At 41.2% G+C, this 26865-nt stretch overlaps 1 protein-coding gene across 2 annotated transcripts in view; it reads left to right on the top strand.

Moving 5' to 3' along the window:
* Window positions 1-3449: 3449 nt before the first annotated feature.
* SYNPR (synaptoporin) overlaps window positions 3450-26865 on the top strand; it is a 308866-nt gene continuing 285450 nt past the window's right edge. The window contains exons 1-2 of one of the 2 annotated variants that reach the window (XM_027586730.2): window positions 3450-3700; window positions 3873-3938. In XM_027586730.2, the coding sequence (XP_027442531.1) occupies window positions 3683-3700; window positions 3873-3938 (84 nt within the window). In that variant the 5' untranslated portion in view covers window positions 3450-3682. The remainder of the gene's footprint in view (window positions 3701-3872; window positions 3939-26865) is intronic. The other variant, XM_027586731.2, reaches the window with a different exon arrangement.

The raw sequence follows: 26865 nt of genomic DNA on the forward strand, positions 1-26865 counted from the left end.
CTGGGGGAGGGAAGGGCCCAAATCACCCTTTGTTGAGAACCACGGCAGTAAATGAGTGAATTGCCTTAACAGGTCAAAGGAAGTCTTCGTAACGACAAGTCTCTGGTCAAAAACAAAAGAAGAATTTAGAAACTGATATATATAATTAACATAGGCCACTAAAATGGATCCCCTATGCCCCACCCTAGTTAACATGATTGTTGAGTGCCAATGTGATACTCTGTTAGAGTAAGAAAGAAGTTATCTTTTGCCATTTTGTGGCAAAAGAGAAGGCATCACCCTAAGCCAGTGAGAGTAATACTGTGGCAGTGTTTAAGCCCTTCCCTCCTACCTCTCCCAACCTAGTTCTTTAGGGAACCCAATGTTATTTACAAGCCTGAAGATAGAGGTTCTAACCCCAATGTCTACAAAATATTTAACATTGCAAATGTGATATGGAACTCTGGGTTATTTTGGTGATGCAGCTGTTGGAAGCTCATACATTTCTGGAATGTGAAAAGCATCCTGTGACAATGTGCAATTGTTGCCTAAGCTATGACACATTTGCCATTTGCCACAATTCTGGCTTCCTTCACATGATGTTTGGAGGACTGGAAAAATCTGCCACCGTATTAAAGGAGGAGAAATGTTGAGTGTGAAGAAAGACCTAGGGGGAATTGGCTCACACTTCAACTGTGCCAAGTTCTCAGCTCAAATGAAATGCTGGCGGGCAATATTTTAAATAAATCATTCTCTCTGTCTAAAGAGATATGTTTAGATGTTTAATATTTATGTTTAAACAACCTTGGACAAGTTACCTAGCCTTTCTAGGCATGGAGGTGCTATCCATAAAAGAGGGGATTGTGGTCATGTTAAAATGATGTATTTAAAACATGTAGCACAACACCTCGCATGCAGTAAGAACTGAATTGATATAAGCTATTATGATAATTAACATCATTATGAAACATAAGCAGGAGATGTTATAGCCATAAAGTAGTTGACTAGGATGGAAAGAGCAAGGGTACAAGGACAATGAGGTCATACAGGTTCGGGGGAATCATGGCTGTTTTTTGTGTTTTGGGTTTTTAGATTTTATTTATTTATTTGAGAGAGAGAGAGAGCACAAGTGGGTGAAGGGGCAGAGGGAGAGGGAGAAACAGACTCCCCGAGGAGCAGGGAGCCCTGGGGCTCCATCCCAGGACCCTGGGATCATGACCTGAGCCCAAGGCAGACGCTTAACTGACTGAGACACCCAGGCTCCCCAGTGTGAACTTTTTTACGAATCAACTTTTATGTTGTGTTGTAGTAACAAAAAGACTTAAAAATCTCCATTACTCGCAACCCAAAATGCATTTTTTGCTCAGCTCCATGTTCATAAAGTCCAGTTGCCATGCTCTGCCCTTCATTGAAGGGCCTTTGTGTCATACATTGTATTCATCGTGGTATAAGAAAATCAACAAGATGGCAAATCACTAAGAGGTTCTTAAAACTCCTGCCCAGAATGCACACATCACCTCTACCCACTTTTCACTGGCCAAAGCAAATAAAATGGCAACTGCTGAGTTCAAAAAGGCAAGGATATGGAGGGATACTGCAGAGTGGCAAGACAGCACTACAAAGGCCACAGCTCCGCGGAGGACCTCTGAGCTTTCATCTTTGCTTTTTCAGAAGTGTGGGCATTGAGAAATGTAACTACTACATGTTTTGAGATTATGACGTGCCAGACTGCCTTAGATATGTTATCTACAAAATCTCATTGAGTCCTCACAACAAACAGCCAAGGTAGATATTGTTGGCTCCTTTTACAGACTAAAACAAACAAACAAACAAAACAAAAAACAAAAAAAACAACAACTGAGGTCTTGAAGAGGCTAAGTAACTTCCCAGGTAAGATAATATATATAAATTGTAGAGCACACACTAAGTACTTGATAACTTAATTCCCTTCCCCTCCCTTTGTTAAGTTGCATAATAGCTTATTTTTGAAACAACTGTTTCCAATTGTTTTAGACTATCTGCATGTAGGAAGAGCAGTAGGAACAAAACTGGCTGACTGCAGATGGTGCAACTAGCCCTTTGGAGTTCTTACTAAATTTCTAGTTTTCTCTAAGAAAATCCATGGGGGCTGGGGGGTGGGACATACACTCTGGATGTGCTCTTTCTTACCCATGTTTGGCCTGCTGTCTCCCCTCAGCAGTCTCCTAACTCTTCATTTCCATCTTCATCCCCTGCTCTTAAATATTAGTCACCCCCACCCCCCGCCACACACAAACTCCAACCCTTTTTGGCAAATCTTTGTAGTAAACAGATGGGGTATCTGTGTTGCTGGGAGACCACTTCATATGTGGAATCCTGTCCAAAGCGAGTGAGAAGGAAGGGGGCATATCAGCAAGACAATTTAGTGGCTAAGCAAGCATTCTTCCTCTGCTCTTTTTTCTGACTCTTTGAATTCAGCTCTGGCTTCATTCTCTGTTAGCTGTTTAAACTAGAGGAGACCACTTCCCTTCCATGACCCTCAATTTCCTCATCTCTAAAATGAGAATAATGGTATCCTAACCCATGGGGTTTTTGTGAATATGTGAAGTAATGTGTATAAAGCCCTTAGCATAATTTCTGACTCACAGAAGGAACTCAGTTGTTTTGTTGTTGTTATCTATTATTTTCGGCAAGGTTAGCGGACCGAGGGAAGGGGAAAAAAAGTATGAGTTGGGAGGCGAGCGCTAAGTACTATTTATAATGAATTCGGGGAGCTTCATCTGGGGGTTATTTCTTCGGCAAAGGATCTCAGTGGAAAAGCATGAGTTATAGAGGAACTTGAATTTCAATCCGTTTGACCTCTCATGAGCTGTGAGTTATACCTTGGTTAAATCAGCCTTTGTAAGTCTCTTTTTTACCTTTAACGTGGGCATGATAACTTGCTCCTGACCTCACACAATGACCCCGAGAATTACGCGCCCGGCGCACCGGCCCATATTCAAGATGACCCTGTTTTCCTCCCTCCCCTCTAGCCGCGCCCGGCGGTCCCGATCCTCTCTCCAAGGGCAGCGGAAGGCGCCGCGTTACCCGGTTCTCCGATGCACCCCCGCACCTGGCGCTGCCTGGCCGAGCCGAGGGGGTCCCTGAAGCCGTGTGGGAACCAAGGAGTCAACAGGCTTGCTCTGGTGTTCAGAAGTCACGGGACCTCACACACGTCCCCAGGTAAGGGGTGGGTGCCCTTCTCTTACCTGCAACCCCTTCTTCAGTCAGGGAACTGCGCTACCGACGGAACCAGCCGGCTTTCCCCGCCCTCCAGCCCCGAAGTTTCCCCCGAGCCCGAGGGCACGGGCGCGCGCGGCCGAGGGTGCCCGGAGTCCGCGCTCGGCCTCGCCCGTCCCCGGCCCTCCCCTCCCGGCTGCAGCTGGCCAATGACAGCCCTCCCCGGGTGCTCCCCCTCCTGCCGCCTCTCCCCCTCCCCGCCCCCTCCCCGCCGCCCGGCTGCCTCCGCGCGCCGCCCGGGAGCGCAGGAATCGCGGAGCGCACGGCCGTCCGAGCGTTTGCCAGCCCGCGCGGGCCCCGCTCTCCCCGGGCCCCCGCCGGCGGCTGCCCGCCCCGAGCCTCGCCCCTCCGGCGCTTCCCGAAGCGGGGCTTCTGGCCCCGAGGACGACGCGGCGGTGCCCTCCGAACTTCATCCGAAAGGGAGAAGACCGCGCGCGGGGGAGCGATGGACCCCGTGAGTCAGGTAGGGCGGACCTGGGCAGGGCGGCGGGGGCTGGGGTCCCCGCGGTCCGGAGAGGCGCCGCAGCCCCTTCCTCACGCTATCTCTCTCTCTCTCTCTCTCTCTCTCTCTCTCTCTCTCTCTCTCTCTCTCTCTCTCTCTCTCTCTCTCTCTCTCTCGTCTCGCCCGTCCAAAGCTGGCCTCCGCGGGCACGTTCCGGGCGCTGAAGGAGCCCCTTGCCTTCCTGCGAGCCCTGGAGCTGGTGAGTGCGGACTGTGTGCGGGGAGGGGAGCCGGGCAGCGAGCCGTCAGGTGAGGAGAGGTCGGGAGAGGCGCCCTGGGTTCGCGGCCGCCGCAGGCCCGGAGTTCGGCCCCCGGGCTTGAGATCTCCCCACTCCGAAGGTGCCGTTCCGGGCTGGCGGGGACGGGCTGGAGGGACCGCGCTTGGCGGCGGGAGTGCGGACGGGCTTTTGCAAGAGCTCCGAGGTGTCATCTCACCTCCCGCTGGCACACTCGCAGGGGCTGCTGTCGGGAACCTCCCCGGGAGATGGGAAGGTGGGGAGTGCAGCAGATGGAGGAGCCGCCGCTGGGCTCTCGGCCTCACCTGCACTTCTGCGGGGGCGGGTGTGTGTGTGTGGGGGGGGGTGAAGGCTGGAGAGGAGGGACTCTATGAAGGCTGGGCCTCCACTTGGCCAAGCTCGAAAGTTGATCAGCATGGGGACAGCTCTTCACCCGCCGGGAATGGGATGCTGGAAGCGCTGTGGTCAACTGCACTGCGGGAGCTCCACCGAGGCGCGGTGAGGCTGCGAATGCTGTTGGTGGGGAGAGCAGGACTCTTTCCTTCCCTGTTACAATTTCTCTACCCTGGCCACTCCTCGAGGGCACTAATGATTTTTCCCAGCAGAACCTCTCCCCAGCCCCCAGTCTTCTGAGAGAGCCCTTAGCTCTCTTCAGCCACTGGGCTCTCCGAAGTATTGTTACTCTTCTGTTTTGTCCCCCTTAAAGAACAAAACAAAACAAAACAAAACACCCACTCTGACAGTCGCATGGCAACGTATTGACAAGGAATGAGGCACAGAAGCAGTCACTCAGAGGGCCACAGAACAATGTTAGTGTTGGCTTAGATGATGGTTATTCAGAGTGAAATCTGCAGGTCGCACATTCCCTCTTGCTAGGAGCTCTGAGGGGCAAGCAGACCTATCTGAACAGAAAGTTCAAAGCCCGTCATGTAGCATTAATCACAGGCCCTACAACTGACTAGCTGGGAAATTATGTAAGAGCATGCTCTGTCCTCCCAGATCTTAGCTCAAAGGGCTAATGTCTGGCTTTGGCTACACAACGGTGGTGCATGTTTACATGGAGGATCCACAGGGTAATCACATTTGCTTGTTTGTGGACCTGCATAAAAACCACAAATATATCAATTTGGCGTATGTCAAGACAGCATTTGGAAGGCTTGAACCTTGTTCTGGGATGGCCATTCTAGAAGAGTTTTCCTTACAGCCAGATTAAACAAAGCAAGCAGTGCTGGCAGTCCATGAAACTTGCAGTTGGGCTTTCTCAGAATTCTGCCCACATTCATTCATTCAGCCATCCAGTAAACATTCCTTGTGGAAGAGCAGAGATTTTTGATCAAAGTAATAGCTCCATTGCCAAGCCATTGTCTCTCAAAACAAAATTCAAAGAGTTGACATCATTTTCTGGTATCTCTTATTGTCACACCTGACACGTTAATTTGTATCCTTTTCAGTCCTGTGACAACATTCTTTCATGCCAGTACTCACAGCACAGCCTCTACTGGCATATTTCAAAGTATAGTAAACCTTGATGAATTTGTTTAAAATGCAGATTTCTGGACATCAACTCAAAATATTGGGAAGCTGGGTACCCAGGAATCTGCATTTTAAACAAGCTCCCTAAATAATTCCTATGCACTTTAAACTTGGAGGACTACCACCCTAAGCTATCTAGGTTCCCTCCAAAACTCAAAAGTACTTTTTACCTTCAAGCTCTTCCTGTTTCTCTTCATACTCACACCCGAAGCCTAGGAAAAGTGTTTGGCTTTTAACCTCAGTTTAAATATTACATCCTTGAAGATTTCTCTCATATTTGTTCCTTTCTCCTTTCTCTGTCCAAAATGGAATGATTCACCCCATTCTTTGGGCTTCCATTACTTTTTATTCATGAAAATTTATCACACAGCATTATAGTTGTTTTTTTCTTGATGTGTGTGTCGGGGGAGAGAGGGAGGGAAGGAGAGAGGGAAAGAAGGAGAGGGGGAGATGGAGAGGAATAGCAGAACATTTATTACACCTAAAATATTTATAGTCTTTTCTCTCTTCTAGGCCTCTAAGGTTCTAAGGTGGAAGAGATTTTGCTTGCAAATCAGTGACTAGCTTTTCATTTATGGAAGAGAACCTGAATAAGGGACCAAAAAAACCCCCCAAAACTTAAAAGGTCATTTAAGTTATTTGATCTACCTTTTAAAAGAGCTGAGGTAGAGAAATGAGAGCAGAGAGACAGAAGAAGGTTAGTTACTGATAAAGTTTAACAAAGTGGAGAGAGGGAAGGAAAACATGTATTACATGTATGCATTGGTATGAGGAGACACTCTGAGTTATCTTTTCTGTAGGAGATGGTGACAACGAGAGAGTGATCTCTTAGCAGGAAATTTGTTCTGTTCCTCTCCATGTTCCCTACTAGTGCTTTTCATAGTACTTGGTAAACAGTAAGTGATCAGCAAAAGGTGTAAATTGATCATGACAGAGCACTAACAATACTCCACTTTCTCCTTTTCTATGGAGAGCAGCTTTAAATTGGTACTCTTTAAAGTCTTTGAACCATAATCCTTTCGTTTTTCAGTATTTATGCTGTAGAAATAAAAGTGTTTATAGAGATATATGTTCAGGGATATTGACTGCAACATCATTTGTAGAGGAAAGAACTGCAAACCATTAGTGAGTCCCTTAATAGGAAAATTGTTACGGTATGATTCATACATGTTGTGAAATATTATACTGCCATTAAAAAGAATGAGTAATATGCATTGACTTGGAGGTCAGTATATGTAATTGTCTTTGATAAAATTATCAAGTGCAAAAAAAATGGACTTCATTCTTAATGTTTGATAAATTGTTAAATGGAAAAAGATGGCTTTCATTCTTTTAATCAACAACTTAATCAGATTTCAAACTAGCATATCGATCATAATACCATTTTTGTAAAAATAGAAAAAGGGGGGTTGCCTGGGTGACTCAGTTGGTTAAGCATCAGACTCTTGATTTTGGCTCAGGTCATGATCTCAGGGTTGTGAGATTGAGCCCATGTAGGGCTCTGCACTCAGTGGGGAAGTCTGCTTCTCTCTCCTCCTCTCCCTCTGCCCTTCCCCACCCCCTCATGCTTGCACGTGCCCACGGGGGCACATTCTCTCTCTCAAGTAAATAAATTAAAAAAAATTTTTAGAAAAACAGAAAAAGGGAAATATAGTTTGTGTGTGTGTGTGTGTGTGTGTGTGAGAGAGAGAGAGAGAGATTTGTCTGAGCATAGAGAAAAACAAATGTATACCACTAAATTGTTAAAATTGATTTTTTTCCAAAGGGTGTAATTTGAGGTGCACTGGGGAGAGGAGAGGGTAAAGGAAAGCTGTGGTATGCAGGAAGAATCATAGGGATATCATATGTCCACAGTTGTGCACATGAGTAATTTTTTTATTTTTTTAATAATTTTTATTGTTATGTTAATCACCATACATTACATCATTAGTTTTTGATGTAGTGTTCCATGATTCATTGTTTGTGCATAACACCCAGTGCTCCACGCAGAATGTGCCCTCTTTAATACCCGTCACCAGGCTAACCCACCCCCCCACCCCCCTCCCCTCTAGAACCCTCAGTTTGTTTTTCAGAGTCCATCATCTCTAATGGTTCGTCTCCCCCTCCGACTTACTCCCCTTCATTCTTCCCCTCCTGCTATCTTCTTCTTCTTTTTTCTTTTTCTTAACATATATTGCATTGTTTCAGAAGTACAGATCTGTGATTCATCAGTCTTGTACAATTCACAGCGCTCACCATAGCACATACCCTCCCCAATGTCCATCACCCAGCCACCCATCCCTCCCACCCCCCACCACTCCAGCAGCCCTCAGTTTGTTTCTGAGATTAAGAATTCCTCATATCAGTGAGATCATATGATACATGTCTTTCTCTGATTGACTTATCTCGCTCAGCATAACACCCTCCAGTTCCATCCACGTTGTTGCAAATGGCAAGATCTCATTCCTTTTTATGGCTGCATAATATTCCATTGTGTATATATACCACATCTTCTTTATCCATTCATCTGTCGATGAACATCTTGGCTCTTTCCACAATTTGGCTATTGTGGACATTGCTGCTATAAACATTGGGGTGCACGTACCCCTTTGGATCCCTACATTTGTATCTTTGGGGTAAATACCCAGTAGTGCAATTGCTGGATCGTATGGTAGCTCTATTTTCAACTGTTTGAGGAACCTCCATACTGTTTTCCAGAGTGGTTGCACCAGCTTGCATTCCCACCAACAGTGTAGGAGGGTTCCCCTTTCTCCGCATCCCCGCCAACATCTGTCGTTTCCTGACTTGTTAATTTTAGCCATTCTGACGGGTGTGAGGTGGTATCTCATTGAGGTTTTGATTTGGATTTCCCTGATGCTGAGCGATGTTGAGCACTTTTTTATGTGTCTGTTGGCCATTTGGATGTCTTCTTTGGAAAAATGTCTGTTCATGTCTTCTGCCCATTTCTTGATTGGATTATTTTTTCTTTGGGTGTTGAGTTTGATAAGTTCTTTATAGATTTTGGATACTAGCCCTTTATCTGATATGTCATTTGCAAATATCTTCTCCCATTCTGTCGGTTGTCTTTTGGTTTTGTTGACTGTTTCTTTTGCTGTGCAAAAGCTTTTTATCTTGATGAAGTCCCGGTAGTTCATTTTTGCCCTTGCTTCCCTTGCCTTTGGTGATGTTTCTAGGAAGAAGTTGCTGTGGCTGAGGTTGAATTTCTTAGACTTACTTTGGGGGTGAAACACTAAGTTGGTAGCATCCACTGATCACTTATTTTGCTACCAATTCTTTACAGTAGGAGGACTTTGGCCTTCTTCTTCTTTTTTTTCTTTTTAAAATTTTCAGCACATTCTTTCTTCTCTCTACTATTTATAAGGCTGTGAAATACACCTGTGAATTTATGTGTAATGGAATGTGGAGACCCCAACACATCTATATCATCCAGGACAAGAATTGATGCAGATATAAGGGCATCCAAAGGACTTCAACTCTGCAAATGATATTTGGCATAGTCCTCTAATAATATGATGCTGCAGGTCCAGATTCTGTCCCTCTAGAAGTAACTGCTAGGTCAAATTGCCTGATTCCTCTGATTCTTATTCTTTGACATCCATCTCAAATTTTGCTATACCATTTCTGCAACAATGCTGGACTTCACATTTCCATTCTGCCTTCACAAAGGAGATCAGCTAATCCAGAGATGCAGTGTGTCTGATATATTAGCTGTAGAGGTACTACTTTATTTAAATGAAGGTACCTGCTTTGCATAATCTTCATCCCTGAATCTAAATTCTAAACTATGTTTTTCAAACAAACATTATTCTGCTTACTTGATATTAATAGCATTTAAATTCATGTTATTGATAATAACAAAATAAAGCAATAACATAATTAATGTGATATGATATGATATATAATATATCACCATTTTAAACCCTTAATGAGAAAAGTAAGAAGAGCTACCTTTCTCATGCAAGTTTCATATGAGGGACTGTATTTTAGTGCTTTCAATACATCATCATGTCAAATCTATATGACTAATTTCCATTTCACCATGAAGCTCAGGGATGTTAACTAACTCATCAAGAACAAAATTGTAAGAAATGGCAAAGCCAATATTTGAGCACTCTCACTCCAAATTGTCTTCTCTTAAATGGTATACTTTTTTGCTTCCTTCAGTGTGGCAGGCACCTGCTGTACCTTATCCCTAATCCTCGAAGAAATGTTAAAAGGCAGATACTATCCTATTTTGCAATATTTATCTCACCCACTAAGATATATTTTTGAAACCTTTTCTGAAAATGCCAAGGAATGTTTGCATGTAGAGATGAACATAACACACATCAGTTGTCTTTTATTTTATTTTCTGTTGGTTATTAATTAACCAAGATAGAGTTAGTTCTAATTAAAAATTAGTTTTTTTCATTTAAAATATGTAGAAAAAGACTATGATTATCAAGCCAATAATTTAATCTCATTTTATGGTCTTTTTTTCTATTTTCTTAAAAAAATCTGTGTGCGTGAGTCAGACAGCTCTTTTTTTTCCCTAAGTATAAACAAGACAGGAAATTCTAACATACAAGTTATTTAAATTATGAGCAGCAATCTGTCATTGAGGGTCTGATGTAATTTCGAAGCTACATTAATGTGGATTTAATTATAACTTTCTAGCCTCTCAATTAGTGACAAAAATCAAATGCGATTAGAATATGAATCAATAAATACACTTTTCATAAAAGAGCAATTCCGCAGTATGGTAATGGAGTCATCACTTAATGCATTTACAAGTTTATTAAGACAGTTGGTGTTTGGCCCCACAAGGACAGAAACAAAGTGAAATGTGTTACTTATGGATTTGAATCCTGATTTTATTCTTCACTAGCATGGTGAACTTGGATAAGTTATTTAACTCCATTTGCTTCGTTTTTCTCATCTATAAATTGGATTGATATGGTTCTTCCTTCCAAGGGTTGCCATAATGATTAAATGACTTAATGAAAGTAAACCTCTTTGCACAGTGCCTGGGCTATAAAAAGTGCTCAACAAATTATGAAGGTGGTGGTGCTGCTGCTGATGGTAATGATGATGATGATAATGATGATAATGTTTTGGGTGATTCTGGGGATGATGAAAAAGAAAAAAGTAAAAATCCATCAGAAGGTAATTTAGAACATTATGGCAGCCTCTTGCAAGTTAGGGTCTTGGCAAAATCCTGAAGTAGAAAATCTGTATTCACCTTGCATGTACCTCTTGGAGCCCCTCTATCTATATACCATACTGCCATGGTTGTGTTGTTTTGTTTGTTTCTTTTCCATAGCGCCCGGGGACTTGCCCTTGGAGTATCTGCATGTCAAAGAACATTGCAGAGACTCAAGGAATAGGTCTCATGAAAGAATTACAGGCACTTGGTTCTCAGGAATTTTTTTGTTGAGGTGCAGGGAGAGACTTTTCCTAATCTTTCTCAAATCATAGTCTATAGACATTGCTTATATTTAGAAGAGCTACATGTATCCAACTGAATTCTCCAGATTGTAGATGATGGTCCTGATAGGATCAACCTCAGTCACTTACTAACCACACCCTAATACCCAGCCACACCTGGCACTTGGGAGTCTCCTGGGTAGGAACAGGGTAGCAATCCTGCCCTCATGCTCAAGTAGAGACATTATTCTTAGTTCTTTGTTCCCCCAGAGGATTTATACCTCTTCCTGATCCAGGTAAGAAAAAAAAAGGGTCATGTGTTAATAGAAAAAAATAATAGTCTCTAAGGAATGTGTGGAGAGAAACTTGACTTTCCTTTGAGTCTTCATCTTCTGCAGGCATATATTTGACTTTGGCTGTATTTGTAATTATTCTTGTTCATTCTATTAGGTTTGCCTTTCTTTGAGAACCTGTTTCCTCACGTGAATAGTGGGGACAATATCTCTTGCTTCTCACAGTGTTGTAAATTTTAAGTGAGATCAAGCATGTAAGACACTTTGTAAACTATTAAATGTCCTCCAAAGTAAAGATAATTGGGATCATGATGATGGTCATGATAAAGAATTGCTTTTTTTCCAGTCTAAGTGACCCTGGACAGCATAAGATAATTGCCCTAGCGTGAAGGTTGAGACATGAAGCGTGAGTGCCTTATCTCTGCTCCCAGAGTAGCTGAGTCCTTCCCAACACCAGTCACCCCCTAAGCCTCTGCTCAAGTCTCTGACCTCTTTGGAACATACAAGAAAAAAATGATGCTGCCCATTGAAACTGATGCCTCATCAAAACTTGGGGGAGGTCCATCCTCACCCCTTTTAGCTCTCATACTGAAATCCAGTTTCTTTCTCTGTACATATTTCACACTTCCTAGATGTTTTGGAGGACTGGTGATGATTTCTTGCTGATCTGATGGACATGTCTTTTCCTCTGCATTTAATACTATCATTCTCTTCTCATCCAGCCCCATTTAGCTGGCAGATTCCTCTTGTCCCATCAGGTGTCAGCTTAGATGTCACTTCTTTTGGGAGGACCTCTCTGAGTAGGCAGGTCCCACCAGAAGTCAGCCTCCTGTTGGCTCCCCGAGCACATTCTTTAATGACTTGTTTGCATTTTAGCTTCCCAGCCACGCTAAAGGCTCCATGAAGACAAGGATATTGTTTGTCTTGTTCATCAGTACATTCTAAGTATCTAACACAGTGCTTGACATATAGTAAGAACAACTCCAGGGACACTTACAAATCCCATCAAAACATCTGGCAGTAGGTCCTCAGTAAGTATTAGTAGACTGAATAAATGAATCTTTGAGAACACATTGGATGTGGTGTAAATTCCCCTTCATGATCTTCATTGTGAAGAGGAGTTGTAAGGACTCCTATAGAAGTAATTGTTTAGCTGTTGCTCTTTTTTTTTTTTTTTTTAAAGATTTATTTATTTATTTATTTGAGAGAGAGAGAATGAGAGAGATAGAGAGCACGAGAGGGCAGAGGGTCAGAGGGAGAAGCAGACTCCCTGCCGAGCAGGGAGCCCGATGTGGGACTCGATCCCGGGACTCCAGGATCATGACCTGAGCCGAAGGCAGTCGCTTTAACCAACTGAGCCACCCAGGCACCCTAGCTGTTGCTCTTGGTTGTGGAGGAGAGTAACTCACATAAACGGACTCAACTATTAAAGGAAAGGGGTCAGTTGTAGGCATACTCACTGCACAATAAAGGAGGTGAATTCTTACATCAGTAAAACTATGAGGACTGAACCAGGTGCAGGTCTCATGTCTTGGGTTCAAGGCAATGAGTAGAACTGCCTTACCAAAAGTGCTGCCATTATTATGTTTTGACCACTGTCCTGCTTGCTCTCTTTGTGTGTTCCCTTTCTCTTCCCATTTAGCTTATTCTTTCCCTGATTCTAATCTAATGTTCTAAGAGAAAGAATGTGATTGGCTTAGCTAATAATTTTTTTCAGTGTGGACACAACTCTCAGCCCCAGGCCTTATCAGGTTATGGATTGGCTGCCCATGGATCGAATGCCCATCACTAGTTATTGTCGTAGCCTGAATAAAAAGGATCCTGAGATTAAAAACATGTCTCCCAAGCTTGTTCTTTCAGGGGAAGAGTGGAAGCAGTAATTCTTGCAGTCATAGGCACATTAGGCCCAGTGAGGTTTACAGGTGGAAGAATAAATGATTTTTTTTTTCATGAGTACATCTTTGATTAAGGTAGCACTAGCAGGGCGCCTGGGTGGCTCAGTTGGTTAAGCGACTGCCTTCGGCTCAGGTCATGATCCTGGAGTCCCGGGATCGAGTCCCACATCGGGCTTCCTGCTCAGCGGGGAGTCTGCTTCTCCCTCTGACCCTCTTCCCTCTCATGCTTTCTATCTCTCATTCTCTCTCTCTCTCTCAAATAAATAAATAAAATCTTAAAAAAAAAAAAAGGTAGCACTAGCAGTTTTCTCAAGTATTGCATCTTTGAGATCTGGGACCAGAATTCCTGGAATAAATGATTTTTTTTTTCATGAGTACATCTTTGATTAAGGTAGCCCTAACAAGTTTTCTCAAGTATTGCATCTTTGAGATCTGGGATGAGAATTCCTGGAATTCTCTATGATGCGATCCTTTGGGGGATTTACATTGATGATGTTATTCGAGGGTTTTACCTTTGGCCCTTCAGCACACAGGGCTCCATGGGCCTGTGCCATCTTGTTCATCACCTCTTTCTGAAATGAATGATGAGGTTTTGCCTGTGATTAGATAATCCATTTGTGAAGGAAAATGTATTACCTCAAACCGCATACACTTCATCTTTATTCATATACGGGTAGGTTAATTGAGCTCTGGCCCTTATTGTTAGAAGACTAATTACTACATTAATTATTTCTTGTGTTTATTCATGTGGTAGAAAACAGAAACACACTAATGTGTACTTTTTTTTTAAGTTTAATATTCTTACCCCAATTAAATTTTTTGTTCTGCATATTTACTCATGGAAGAGTCATTAGCTTGCCTGGTGTGATAGGTGCCATTTGAGGGAGGGGAGGAGAGGAATTGGTTGACAAGCAAGAATCACTGTGGGAAAAGGCAGCATGGGGCTTGAAGGAGCATAGGCTTTGGCATGAGCCTTATGCTGGAAAACTGGCTCTTCTTTCCAGCCATTGGAAGTGGAGCTGACTACATAATTATGCTGTTCCTCAGGGTCCACAGCCATCAAAGGAAGAGCATTAGAGTCACGTCTTTTGGATGCCAGTAGGGTTAAGTAATTTAGTGTTTGCAGAACCCCCAGAAGAATGTCTGGTCCATACTAAGGCTTCCTAACTGTATCTAAGGAAGAGATTGTTAAACATGATGGTATGTTATTGACAAGTGCATTTAACGTTTCTAGCACAGTATAAACATAAAGTTTGCTCAATTTATTATTGCCTTATTTCTGTTATCTCTCTATTGGGAGAACATTATGAGATGATAATAAAATATATACACGTAATAGGAATACTAATACATAGAGACAAGCACTTTACTAAATGCTATAGTGATAGAGCCAGAATTTGAACCCAGTCAACTGGATGCCAGATTCCTTCATCGTAATCATTTTTCCATGTTACCTCTCATTAACGGTGATCACTCATTGCTCCCAGCTCTTAAAATTAAATCCTTTCTCCAGTGAACATGGTAAGAACAATATATATCATTCCTTCTTAAAGTCATGTCTTCTCAATCCCAATTCAGGTCCCTTTTCATTCATGCTGCCAGAACACAAACAAAATTTCAGTACCCCCCCCCATAATGGTTAGGAATGTCCAGACCCACTCAGGAACTTTTCTACTCCTCAAAAAACTCCTATTCCTTGAGAAAATTTTGCTGATCTTGTGTATCTTTTTCTAACAAAATCTTTATTCACTGATCTATTGTATAAAGATATTCAAGTTCAGGAATGTGTTGTGAAAACGTGTTTATGAAGTTTCTATAGAATTCAGAAAGGATCTGGATGTTTAGCAAGATGCGAAGACTTAAATTCTTTTTTAGACACCTGATAAATTACTCAAGTCAAATAGGTTCAATCATGGATGCAGAGGGAACAAACAAATTTTGTCTGTCCTTTGGGTGTATGTGAGCAGCCATTCTTTGGATTTGTTGTTTTGAAGAATTTGTGTGCCAAATAAAAAGACATACCCCCTATGGCTTTAACAAGAAATGCTCACATATCCATCTGGTCTACCATGAGACTGCCTGGCTGTGCTCTCATGCCCTTAATTCACCTGATGGTTGCACCTGATAGACAGTTGGCATTCCCTCTGCGCTCCTTCCTGAAGCTGGGATCCAGAAGAATTGAGAAAGCAGAAGGGTTAGATTGGAAGAAAGAGTGATACCAGGAAATTACTAGGCATGAGCCCATGATCTGAGTGAAGAGTGGAGATCCCGGAGATATTTAAACTGAAAAATGGGTTAGCTGGATGAGTAAGGATTATGATGATGACTTGGAGTGTGTTGGCTTTAGAGCCATAAGCTTGGGTTCAATTGCAGAACTTGGGTATGTTCATGGGCAAATCAATTTTACTGAGCCTCCAATTTCTAGGGATTTTACCTACATCAAAAATAATGTTTACATGATACAAATGAATTAATGCCTGAAAAACTTTGGATGAATCCCTTCATCTCCTTGAGCTGTAAAATTGGGATAGTATCCATAACACAATGCTTTGGAATAAAATGAGCTAATATGCATGAAAGTTCCTATGAGAGGGCTCAATAAATGTTGACTGTCGCTGATTATAGAAAATGAAAGCTCAGGTATCCAGGGAATCTTTCCTGTAAGTGCCATGCCTGATGCGTTACCCTTAATGTTCATCTCTAGTTGCAGCTGTTTGAGGAAAGGGGGGAGGCTTATTTGCATGTTTCATAATCCTCTACTAGAATTTATATAAGAACTTTTGTTGCCAGAATCACATTGCAAATTCTATTTATGAAACAGTTGAAAGCAAAAGCACAATTATTATATATGAATTTGGAATTTATCTTAAAAGACATGTACTTCATTGGTTTAAAAAAAGGAATATGTGTGAATTGTTAGTGGTATTAACTCTAGCTATTCTAGGGGAAACCACTAAGTTTACCAGTCACAGTAGGTAAATTTGAAATGTAAATGTTATACTTTCTTTTCTTTTAAAGTTACTTTAAATTGCTGGCTGATTTGTGTGTGTCTTTTAATGTCTGGCTTTATTTGCTACATTTCCCTCATTTGGTAACAGAGAATACTTGGGTTTGACTGTCAGCTCTGTGACTGACAGCTCTGTGACCTTGGACATATTCCTTACCCTCTCTGGTCCTTTCATATTTATACCAGTGAAAATCATAATGACTAGCAGGCAGAACTACTGTGTTCATTAAACGAGATAACATATGCAAAGTGTGATGACAAATAGCAAGCTTTCAATAAATACTTATTCTCTTTCCTTTTTTCCCCCAGAATATGTTTTACTGTCAATGTGTAGAAGTAATAAATTGGAAAATCCACAAGTGTGAATTTTTCTTTTCTAGATGTTCCTAGATATTTTGCCTCCCACCCTCCCTCTCGCTCCCACTCCCTCTCTTTCTAACACACGCATACATGCATTTTTCATACTAAAGGCCATAAAGATCAGGTCTATATAACCCAAATGAGTTCAAGGGAGATAGTAAAATTTGGCAGGTGTGGTTGGCAAGGAAAGAATGATTAGACTGGACTATCAAGTCCAAGATCAGTGTCCCAGACACATTGGAACCCCAGGTTGCCTGCAGACTTTGGCAAGGTGACCATGAATTTGTGAAGCTGTTTTCCAAAAGGAATAACATACTTCTTTGTTTTAAAAAAGGACAAAGCTCCCATAAATAGTGGGAGTTCAATGTAATGGCTATAAAGAAATGATCTCTTGCTAGGTGTCAGGCTGTATATGTCAGTGCTACCTACATTATATACATAATTTCATTAATACCTTACAGTCACCTTATAAGGTTCACTTGCCCAGAGTTACAGAAATTATAAGTAAATGACCAAAGGAGGATTTCAAGCCATGTCTGTCTGACCCCCTGCCTCCTTCTATACCTGCCATGATCTTAACATACTGAGTATTTTATTCTAGGTGGATTTTTTTGACATGTTATTTAGAGCCATTTTATTCATAAGTAATATATTTGTTAATTTAAAATAAAAGCCATTAGTAAATAAAAATTACCCAATATCCTTCTACTGAGAGATAACTAATGTTGATATTTTGAAAAATGTTTATGTTCATGTAACTTTTTTCCTGCAAAAATGATATGTTAGTTTGGTAGGGCTGACATAACAAAGCACCACAAACTGGGTGGCTTAAACAACAGAAATTTATTGTCTTATATTTCTGGAGGCTAGAAGTCCAAGACAAAAGTATGGATAGGGTTGGTTTTTTCTGAGAGCCTTAATGGACAATCTGTTCCATATATCTCTCTCCTAGTTTCTTTGGTTTGCTAACAATCTTTGGTGTTCTGTAGCTTGTAGATGATACACTGCCTCAACTTCAGCCTCTGTCTTCACATGGTGTTCTCCTATTGTCTATGTCCAAAATTTCTCCCTTTTTATATGACACTAGTCATATGGCCTTATAGCCCATCCAACTACAGTATGACTTCATCTTAACTAATTACATCTGCAATGATCCTGTTCCCAAATAAAGTCACATTCTGAGGTACTAGGAGAAAGGACTTCAACATACGAATCTTGGGTTGGAGGTGTGAGGGATGGACACAATTCAACCATAACAAATAGGTTCCTAGAATAGGTACTGTTTTGTCACCTTAATATATTGTGAATGTATTTCTATGCCACTAGATAAAATGTGTTTCTCCATAATTTTTATAGCTATATATTATCACACTGTGTTTCTGTCCTTGGAAATTATTTAACTAATATCTAATTTATGTACTTTTCCAATGCGTATTTATAATACTTTTAACCTCCAAAAACCAACCCCTCCTTCAAGGTAACTGGTTAGTATACTTCTGTTATTACTTGCTTAATTTCTAGATGTAGAATTTCTGGTTCAAAAGGTTATATGTTTTTAAGGTGTTTGAAACAATTGTCCTGCAATGAGGTGGCACCATTGTGGGCATTATCATTTAATGTTTTCCAACTTTATAGAGGAACGTGAAATCTTGATTATGTACTTTAATTATGCATTGAAGTTGCATATTTTTAATAAAATTGTTCATATTCTTATTTTCTTTTGGAAATATTTTAATGAACAGAATAGATTTGTAAAGCCATAGCTGAGAGTATCAAACTCATGGTGCTATTCAGGTGGACTTTTATATAAGCCGCTGCCTTAAACTTTTCTAGGTCATTGTACTACTCCACCATTTGGAAATTATTTAGATTGCTATGTTCTGACTTGGGTAGAGAGGCAAATACTAAGCCATTCTTTCTCTGAATTATTATATAAGAATAGATGTATGTAATTTTTAGAATGCCAGAAATAAATACTGTTATTATAAATCCTTTATAATATAGTTTTATAATATGAATTTACTATTCTATTTGCATCTTATTTATATTATTATGTTAAACTTATTTATTATAAGTGACTTATTATTTTTCTTTAAATGGTACTCATAAGTGTTGACCCATATTCAGTACCTTTCTGAAATGTGAAGCTCATGTATATGTATGTAGTGACTCATGTATACAAATTTATGCCATACCTTCTTCAGGTTTGAGACACTTGGAACATTAATAATTCTTTGGAGGGAAAGGCAGAGTGGATAGAATGTTACTGCATCGTCTGAGGAATCCTGAGGCATATCTGGATCTTGATTGTAGAAAGCCTTATTAATAAAGTAAAATAAATTCAGCAGCTGCCTGATGCCAAGGACATTTATGTCCTCTTTTTCTTGGATCACATTCTAGACCACACTTGCTATCAACAGCATTAACATTATGGATGCACTCTGCCTGTGACTTACATATGGCTATTTGGGGCCACCTTCACCTCCCTGTGCATTAAAAATAACAGCTGTTAGCATTCATTGTATACTTACTGAGTCTAGGCACTGCACTAAGTGCTTTCTGCATGTTATGCCCTTTAATTCTGACAGCCTGTTTGAATGTATGCATCATTATTTTCCTATGTTTAAGCAAAGAATCTGATCCTTAGAAAAACAATGTTTAAGTGTGTACAGTTGATAATGGACGAGCTGAGATTTGAACCCAGGTATTCTGTGCTTAAACAGACCCTGTGTGCTTAACCTAGCAGTAAGAAAGGAAGAAAAGTTCTGATTCTCTCCCAGGGACCAGCTCCCTATGGGAAGAACCATCCTAGCCAACAGGTCTGCCCTCCACAGCTGTAAGTGAACCAAGGTTACACCTGAAGGGCCAGCCCCACCATTTAGCCAGACAACTTGTACCTGTCAGGGAAAAATCCACCGAGGTAGTGATTTGACTGAACCTACTTATTTGTCTCTATTAGGTGGTAAATTCCGTGATGGGCAGGCAGAGAAACATCCTAAGTTCTCTTTGCAGTTCAAAGCCAAGTACTTTTTTTAAGTGGTTTTTTTTTTTTTTGAGTCTACTTGATAAAACAATAAATGAAAGGATGGTTTTGATTTGCTTTGAACTGATCTCATTTGATCTTCTCTTTATTTTATTTGTGTAAATCAGAACCATGGTTGCCTTGGCAAATGATAGAAATATACTTAGAAAGACCCATAGGACTGGATGCTTCCTGCCTTGTCAGTTTGTCAATAATTTCTCTGCCACCCTTTAAATGATCCCCATCTGCCTGTAAAAATGCAAAGATCCTTGAGATTGTCCATCTTTTGTTTTATTGATTTGTTTTGGGAGACACTCAGTTTCTTCTCCCATATTGGTTTACCTGACTTTGAAGAACACAGGAAACATGCTAAGGCCTTGGCTGGTAAATATTGGGGCCAGAATGCAAACCAGGTCTGCTGGGGACCAGGCAGATAATGTGTGAGGAAGCAGGAAGCAGGCAGCTGCAAGAGACAACACTAGTGACAAGAGGTGTTGGCACATTGGAACATGGATTTCTGTTTAGAGGCACAGTTGCCTCTTCACCAGCCAGTTCTTGCTGGGTGGGACCACAGACCCATTGTGTCCAGATATTTCCACTTTTCTTGAGAAAACAGAAATAAGTATTTTGGTGCTAATCTTGGGAAGTTTTAATGGAGGAAGTGTCTCCCATTTTTCAGACATCGTAAGAGCCATGTTTTCACAACAAAAAAAGCATGGCTGAATTGTGAATATGGCCCACAGTCTCCAGCTTGTTCCCACTGCACCACAGTGTCCCGGCACCCTGGACGCTTTGTCTCTGTGCCCCCAAGGACCTGGCCCAGTTCTCTTCTTGCACAGGAGGTTTTCAGAGCCATTTATCTGATGGATGAATGAGAACTTTGGTGTTCAGAAATTAACCCTAAGTTGGGGTTTTTGAAATGATGGAATTTAGTGAGTCCACAGGTCCCTTTTGCCTTTCCTCAGATAAGATAAAAAATGTTTCACTAGGTATAAAAAGCATGTAAATAGAGGAGCTATTCTTGGGCCAAAATCTTAATGAAATGGAGGTAGTGGCTCATATTCTTAGAGTAGGCAGTTAGTTATGATCTGTAACCTAATCCTACTTAGGATACCAGGAGGCCAGCAAGGAGGAAGTCATGGCCACCTATTGGGAAAGGCAGACTGGCTGTGCTCCGCAAAAAGCCAGATCAGACCAGATAGGCCCAAGGTGGCAGGTGCCATGACGGGAAACCCCTGACCAAATTAGGAAGAAAAAGTGGGAAACCCCGCCTTCCACCCCAATTAATGAATATTCCACCCTCTAGTGAACAACTATCCATAAAAGATAGAAATCCAACCCTCAATGTGCTCGCTCCCTCTCTCCTACCTCTCTCTCTCTTTCCCTCACTCTCACATCTCTGTATTCTTGCTTTAACAAACATTCCCGCTTGTGTCGCTCATCCACTGTGTTGTGTGTCTGTCCTTGAATTCTTTCTCACGACAAGACCAAGAACCTTTGGTGACACCTTTAGGATGGCCAGGAGGGCCCTGCAACAACATGGGCAATATAGGGTGAGTTAGTAATACAGCTCTGGGTACTGGATAAGGTATTGAGAAGAACTGAATTTCTCATTCAACCAGTATAATCTCAAAGAATTCTGTTCATAAAAAGTGCAGTTTAATTATTTGTAGTTTAAAGAATCAATGAATAAATGAATCCTAATGGGAGGGGATTCTGAATATTTACGTATATTAGGACTGTCCAAAAGGATGTTCTGCAATAATGGAAAGGTTTTTATATTCATTGTCCTATACAGTAGTCACTAGCTACATGTGACTACTGAGTACTTGAAACTAAAGAACTGTGTTTTTTATTTTATTTATATTTAATTAATTTAAATTTAAATAGCTAGTAGTGGGGCACCTGGCTGGCTCAGTTGGTTAAGCATCCGACACTTGGTTTTGGCTCAGGTCATGATCTCATGGATTGTGGGATCGAGCCCCACTTGGGGCTCTGTGCTCAGTGGGGAGTCTGCTTGAGATTCTCTCTCTCTGCCTCTCCACTCACTTGTATGCTCTCTCTCATAAATAAATAAATAAATCTTAAAAAATAAATTTAAATAGCTAGTAGTTACCATATAAGTACCTAGCAGTTACCACATTGTACAGCATAGTGGAGAGATTTAGCCCATCCTTCTGGTTTACAAGGGGAGTTTGCTGAACTTCAGTAAATAACTTAGATAGGGACTGACTTATGTAGCAGAATATAGTTATTGTGAAGTGGCTCTGTTCTTTAGAACTTTCATTTTTACATTTATTGTTCAGTACACCTCACACAGTGTGGGCGGCAAGGAGTTTTTCAAACCAACTTGTAGAAGTTTGTTAGACTCTGGATTTTCCAAATTTTACCATTCTTTAGGTCATACTTTTTATGCATTTTATATATTTTCATATGTTTATGAATTTTATACATTTACACATCCATTTTATTCATTGAAAAATTAGACAAACTGAAACTTTTTCTATTTGCCCCTGATATAAAGCAAGATGACAGTTTTCAAAGTTTGCACTAATTTGTTAGCACAAGCATATCCCATAATAATAGGTTTTATTTTTTTAAAGATTTATTTATTTATTTGAGAGAGCAAGCATGAGCAGGAGGGGCAGAGGGAGAGAGAGAATCCCAAGCAGACTCCACGCTGAACATGGAGTCCAACATGGAGCTTGATCTCATGACCCTGAGATCATGACCTAAGCTGAAACTAAGAGTCACTTAGCTGACTATGCCACCCGGGTGCCCAATAGTTAGAATTTTTTTTTTTAAGACTTTATTTATTTGTCAGAGAGAGAGCACAAGCAGGGGGAGTGGCAGGCAGAGAGAGAAACAGGCTTCCCGCTGAGCAAGGAGCCCATGTGAGACTTGATCCCATGACCTTGGGATCATGACCTGAGCTGAAGGCAGATGCTTAACTGCCTGAGCCACCCAGGGGTCCCAATAGTTAGGATTTTTTAATGAGGATATGCGTTTCATTTGGGAAGCAGACTAAAAGCTATGAAGATTGCTCAGTATTATGTGATGCAGAGAAGTTAAAACAGTTTCTTCAGTGTTTAGTTAGTGAGAAATCATGAGGAGATACTTATTTATTCTATGATTAGCAAGGTAGTCTAGTAATGTTTTGACAGTGGCCATATGAACAGTACCATTGACATTCAGGTGCACATGTAAGAGGAATAATGGAATAGTAATCAGATTAAAGAAAACGACAGTGGTATAGCTGCATCATGGTTGTTGTGTCAACCATATGGACAAGAACTGGGAATGTGCAATTCCATGTGTATCACACAACCCATCCCGTTTAGTCACCCATAGAGAGTATGGAATTTTAGAGATAGCCCAAGTATCCTAGTTATGTTGAATCCTAGTTTGATTCCCCTGAGAGTAAAACCTAAGTCAAATGTGGCATCTCTGAACGTAGTGTATTGGCAAGTGATACCAGGGAGCAGCCATGAGAGACCAGGGATGTAAAATGGAGACGGAGGCAAAACAATAGAAGGGCACATTACAGAGTTGTTCCTCCTTGTGGGAGATCCTTGCATAAACATGTGGGGCTTCTTGAGCACTCTCGTGAAATGCATCTCAGAACTATCTACCCAGGGGACAAAGGATGAAACAGTAACCCCTTGGCTTCCATCACTCATTAGTCAAGGGTGGCCTCATGGAAGTTAACTCCTGTCTAATATGGGTTCTGCAAGAGCAGACTCTGAGATAAGGATTCCTATAGTTTATTTGGGAGGTAATTCCAGGAAACACTGGTAAGGGAACGGAGAAGTAAAACAAAATGAAAATGAGGCAAGAGAGAGTACATTAGTTAAAATGTTACCACTATTGGCAACTGCAGGTTAATCCCAGTGGGAAACTCTAGGGACTAGTGTAGAACACCCCCAGTGGCTATAATTGTATCACCTGGCTACCCTTGTGTGCAGAAGAAGCTGGGAAATATAGTTTTTAGCTGGGCATGTTGAAACATCCAACAAAACTTAAAGAGAGAGAAAGTGCATCTTGAGGAGAGAGTTACCAGTCTCCGACAAGATACACAATAGATGTTCTTCAAATAGTTGCTGCATTCCCCCCTTTGCTTTGGCTGAGATGATGATGATGATGATGATGATGATGATGATAATGATAATTCCATCCTGATTCTTCAGTGTATCAGAGATCATTAAACAGAAATCATTTGGTTGTAAGGAACAAAAACTCATTCAAACTGGCTTAGAAAGAAAAAGCAGGGGGCTCCTGGGTGGCTCAGTCAGTTGAGTATCAGACTCTTGGTTTCAGCTTGGGTCATGATCTCAGGATCGTGGGATCCAGCCCTGTGTTGGGCTCTGCACTCAGCCCAGAGTCTGCTTGGGAATCTTTCTGCCTCTTCCTCTCCCTCTGCCCCTCAACCTCACGTGTGTGCTCTCTCTCTCTTTCTTTCTCTTGAGTAAATAAATAAATCTAAAAAGAAAGAAAGAAAGAAAAAGAAAGAAAAAAAGGAAAGAAAGAAAGAAAGAGGATAGGAAGGAATAAGATTTATCAAAAGGCAAGAAGTTAAGACAGACTTTATGAGGGAGAAAGAGAGGGAAATGAGATCTGGGAGGCAGAAAATCAGCTGGAAGAGTTTTCCAAATCATCTTGCTGGGCCCTTGTTATATCTGCTCTTTGCTTCTCTTTGTGTCTTGACTCCATTTCTCTGATTTTTAATGCAAATATCTTGCTTTGCTTTTTTTGTGTTGAAAGAAGACAGTATCTGCCTCAAGCCTAATTCTAACCTCACAATTCAAGTGTCCATTGCTGTTGCCACAGATCCTCAAGAGACGAAAATGACAGACTCAGCCTCACCTATGGCATGGTTCACCCTGGGGTCCTATTGCCAGATTTGGGGTGAGGGACAGGACCATGTAGCATACAAGGCTAGCCAATTTTGGGGAGGGGAAGAGATTCTTCAAGACAGGACAATGGGTGAGGAGAAAATTGTTGCTATTTCTACCTTACTGATGATACTAACTTTTTTCAAGTATGATAAAATGCAAAGTTTATAAGAAAGCAGAGTCCCAGGAATTTGGTAATCAAAGCTAAATCACAAACTCCCAGGAGACTGACGGTAGTAGTTTCACAATAATTGAGAAACTAGCACAAACAAGGTATCTCTCTGGGTGGTGACAGTCATTTAGATGTTGGGGATACTAATCTTCAGACTTATCTCCTGTGCAGCAGGATGAGGTACTTATATGTTTTATACATAGCATCATTGAATTCATTAATCATTAGAGGTGCTTGGTATTAAAATTAGCAGCAAATGATGAGTGTCCTTGATTGCAGAATTGGGATATATTTTTCACTTGTGATGCTCAAGAGTGATTTGGATATGTTTTGATAACTGTTCCAAGTTTCTTTGCCAGTTTCAGAAGAACTCATCACAGCAGAGCGGGTGGGGTTGCAGCAATGGGGGGCAGAAGAAGGGGGGAATCTGACTTACTTCCAAGTGATGACTTGCAAATTGTACTTTGACAATTGACATTTTATAAAATTTGTTACCCAGAGCACCCTTTAAAATGTACTTGAATTCTGAGTTTTGACTGTGAATTCTAGAAGGTGAATTGCCTCTGTCTGTTGTTGGGAACAAAAGTTTTACCCTACCTATCAATTGACAAGAAACAAATTAACAGGAGAAAAACAGATAAAAATTAATAACATGTATTTTCTCTTATATAGTTAGGAGAGACCCAGGAAAACCGAGTAACTCTTGAAATGGCTGAAGCCATTACCTTAAATACCATCTCCAGCTAAAGACAAAAAAATATGTTGAGGATAGGGAGTCAGTTATGGGAGGTTGCCAGGAAAAGCACCTTAAACAAAGATAATGTTGTCATGCAAATTTAAGTCCCCACCTTCTGCACTGATAAGAGTTTGTAAAGATTTGCTCATCATCCTCTCCTGTACTCCCTCACAAATGGACATTTCTCTTACAAATGTCAGTGCCTCTTACAAAAGAATAACTTCTACTCAGTTTTCAGAGCTTCTCCTGTGTTTGTAATTTTTTTAAATAATCAGTCTAAAAGGATATTTTACCAAAAACATATTTTGAGATGCCAAATTCAAATTCTGCTCTCCTACTTTGTCCATCCATCCATCCATCCATCCATCCATCCATCCATCCATCCATCTATCCATCTATATGTCTTCATTCTAAGGTAGTGTCAGCATGGAACTGTTGACTCAAATGCCTTGGTTAAAAAAATATATCATGGGGCTGGTATTGACCAGCCTGGTGCCAATCTTCATGTATGCTTTAAGGATAAAGTAATTATGGTGGACTCTATTAGTCCCACTACCAGGCTAGTGCACAGCCCTCCCCCCGCTTCCTCTGCTGTCCTGAATGTTGACTGCTAACAGGTTAGAGCTGCCCCTTCTCTAGAGAATTGCCTTTGACTGAATGGAAGCCACCATACCCAGGAACTTACACTCTTTAGGGAAACCTACAGCCATTAACAGTCTAATACAGGGGTACAAAAGGCTGGTTCCCCTACCTCAAGGAGGGCACACTTCTGGTATGATTCACACTTCAGAGCCCTTGTGAGGGCAGACTGTACCTCACCTCTAGCTGATACCATGTCCTCCATGTCCTTGCTCAGCTACTTCCCTTTATCTCTCTTTTTTCCTAAAGAGTACTCCCCCAATAAATCAAGAGTACCTGAATCGGGACGCCTGGGTGGCTCAGTCATTAAGTGCCTGCCTTTGGCTCAGGTCATGATCCTGGGGTCCTGGGATCGAGCCCCACATCGGGCTCCCTGCTCTGCGGGGAGCCTGCTTCTCCCTCTCCCTCTGCCCCTGCTTGTGTTCCCTCTCTCGCTGTGTCTCTCTCTGTCAAATAAATAGAACCTTAAAAAAAAAAAAAAAAAAGAGTACCTGAATCTTTGTCTCAGGCTCTGCCTCTAGGGAACCTGAACAATATAGGAATATTACTGTAGTTAGACCTTGTTTATAAAAAAGCATATGGGCAAAGGAAGTTGTAGAGGGTTCTGTTTCTGTGAAATACTGATATTAAATGCAGTGAAATATGATTTAGTGAAAAAAGAACTGGACTTGAAAATCAAGGCTTGAATCTTTGTTCCTCCATGTGACATTAAACAAGTCACTTTCTGAATGTCAGCTCCCTCATTGGGGTCGTGAATTTTGGAAAAATAGAAATTGGAAAATAGAAAATTTTCCTCATTGGAAAAATAGAAATACTAACCTTCCTTTCATCATCTGTTACTAATCTGGTGTTTTGTAGACATAGCCTCTTTTCAGTAGTGTTACACTGACAAGTTGGAGAAATATGTCTGGATATTTAGATGTTTTGGATAACCTT

This window comes from Zalophus californianus, chromosome 1 (assembly GCF_009762305.2).
Source record: "Zalophus californianus isolate mZalCal1 chromosome 1, mZalCal1.pri.v2, whole genome shotgun sequence".
In the NCBI taxonomy this organism is placed as follows: Eukaryota; Metazoa; Chordata; class Mammalia; order Carnivora; family Otariidae; genus Zalophus; species Zalophus californianus.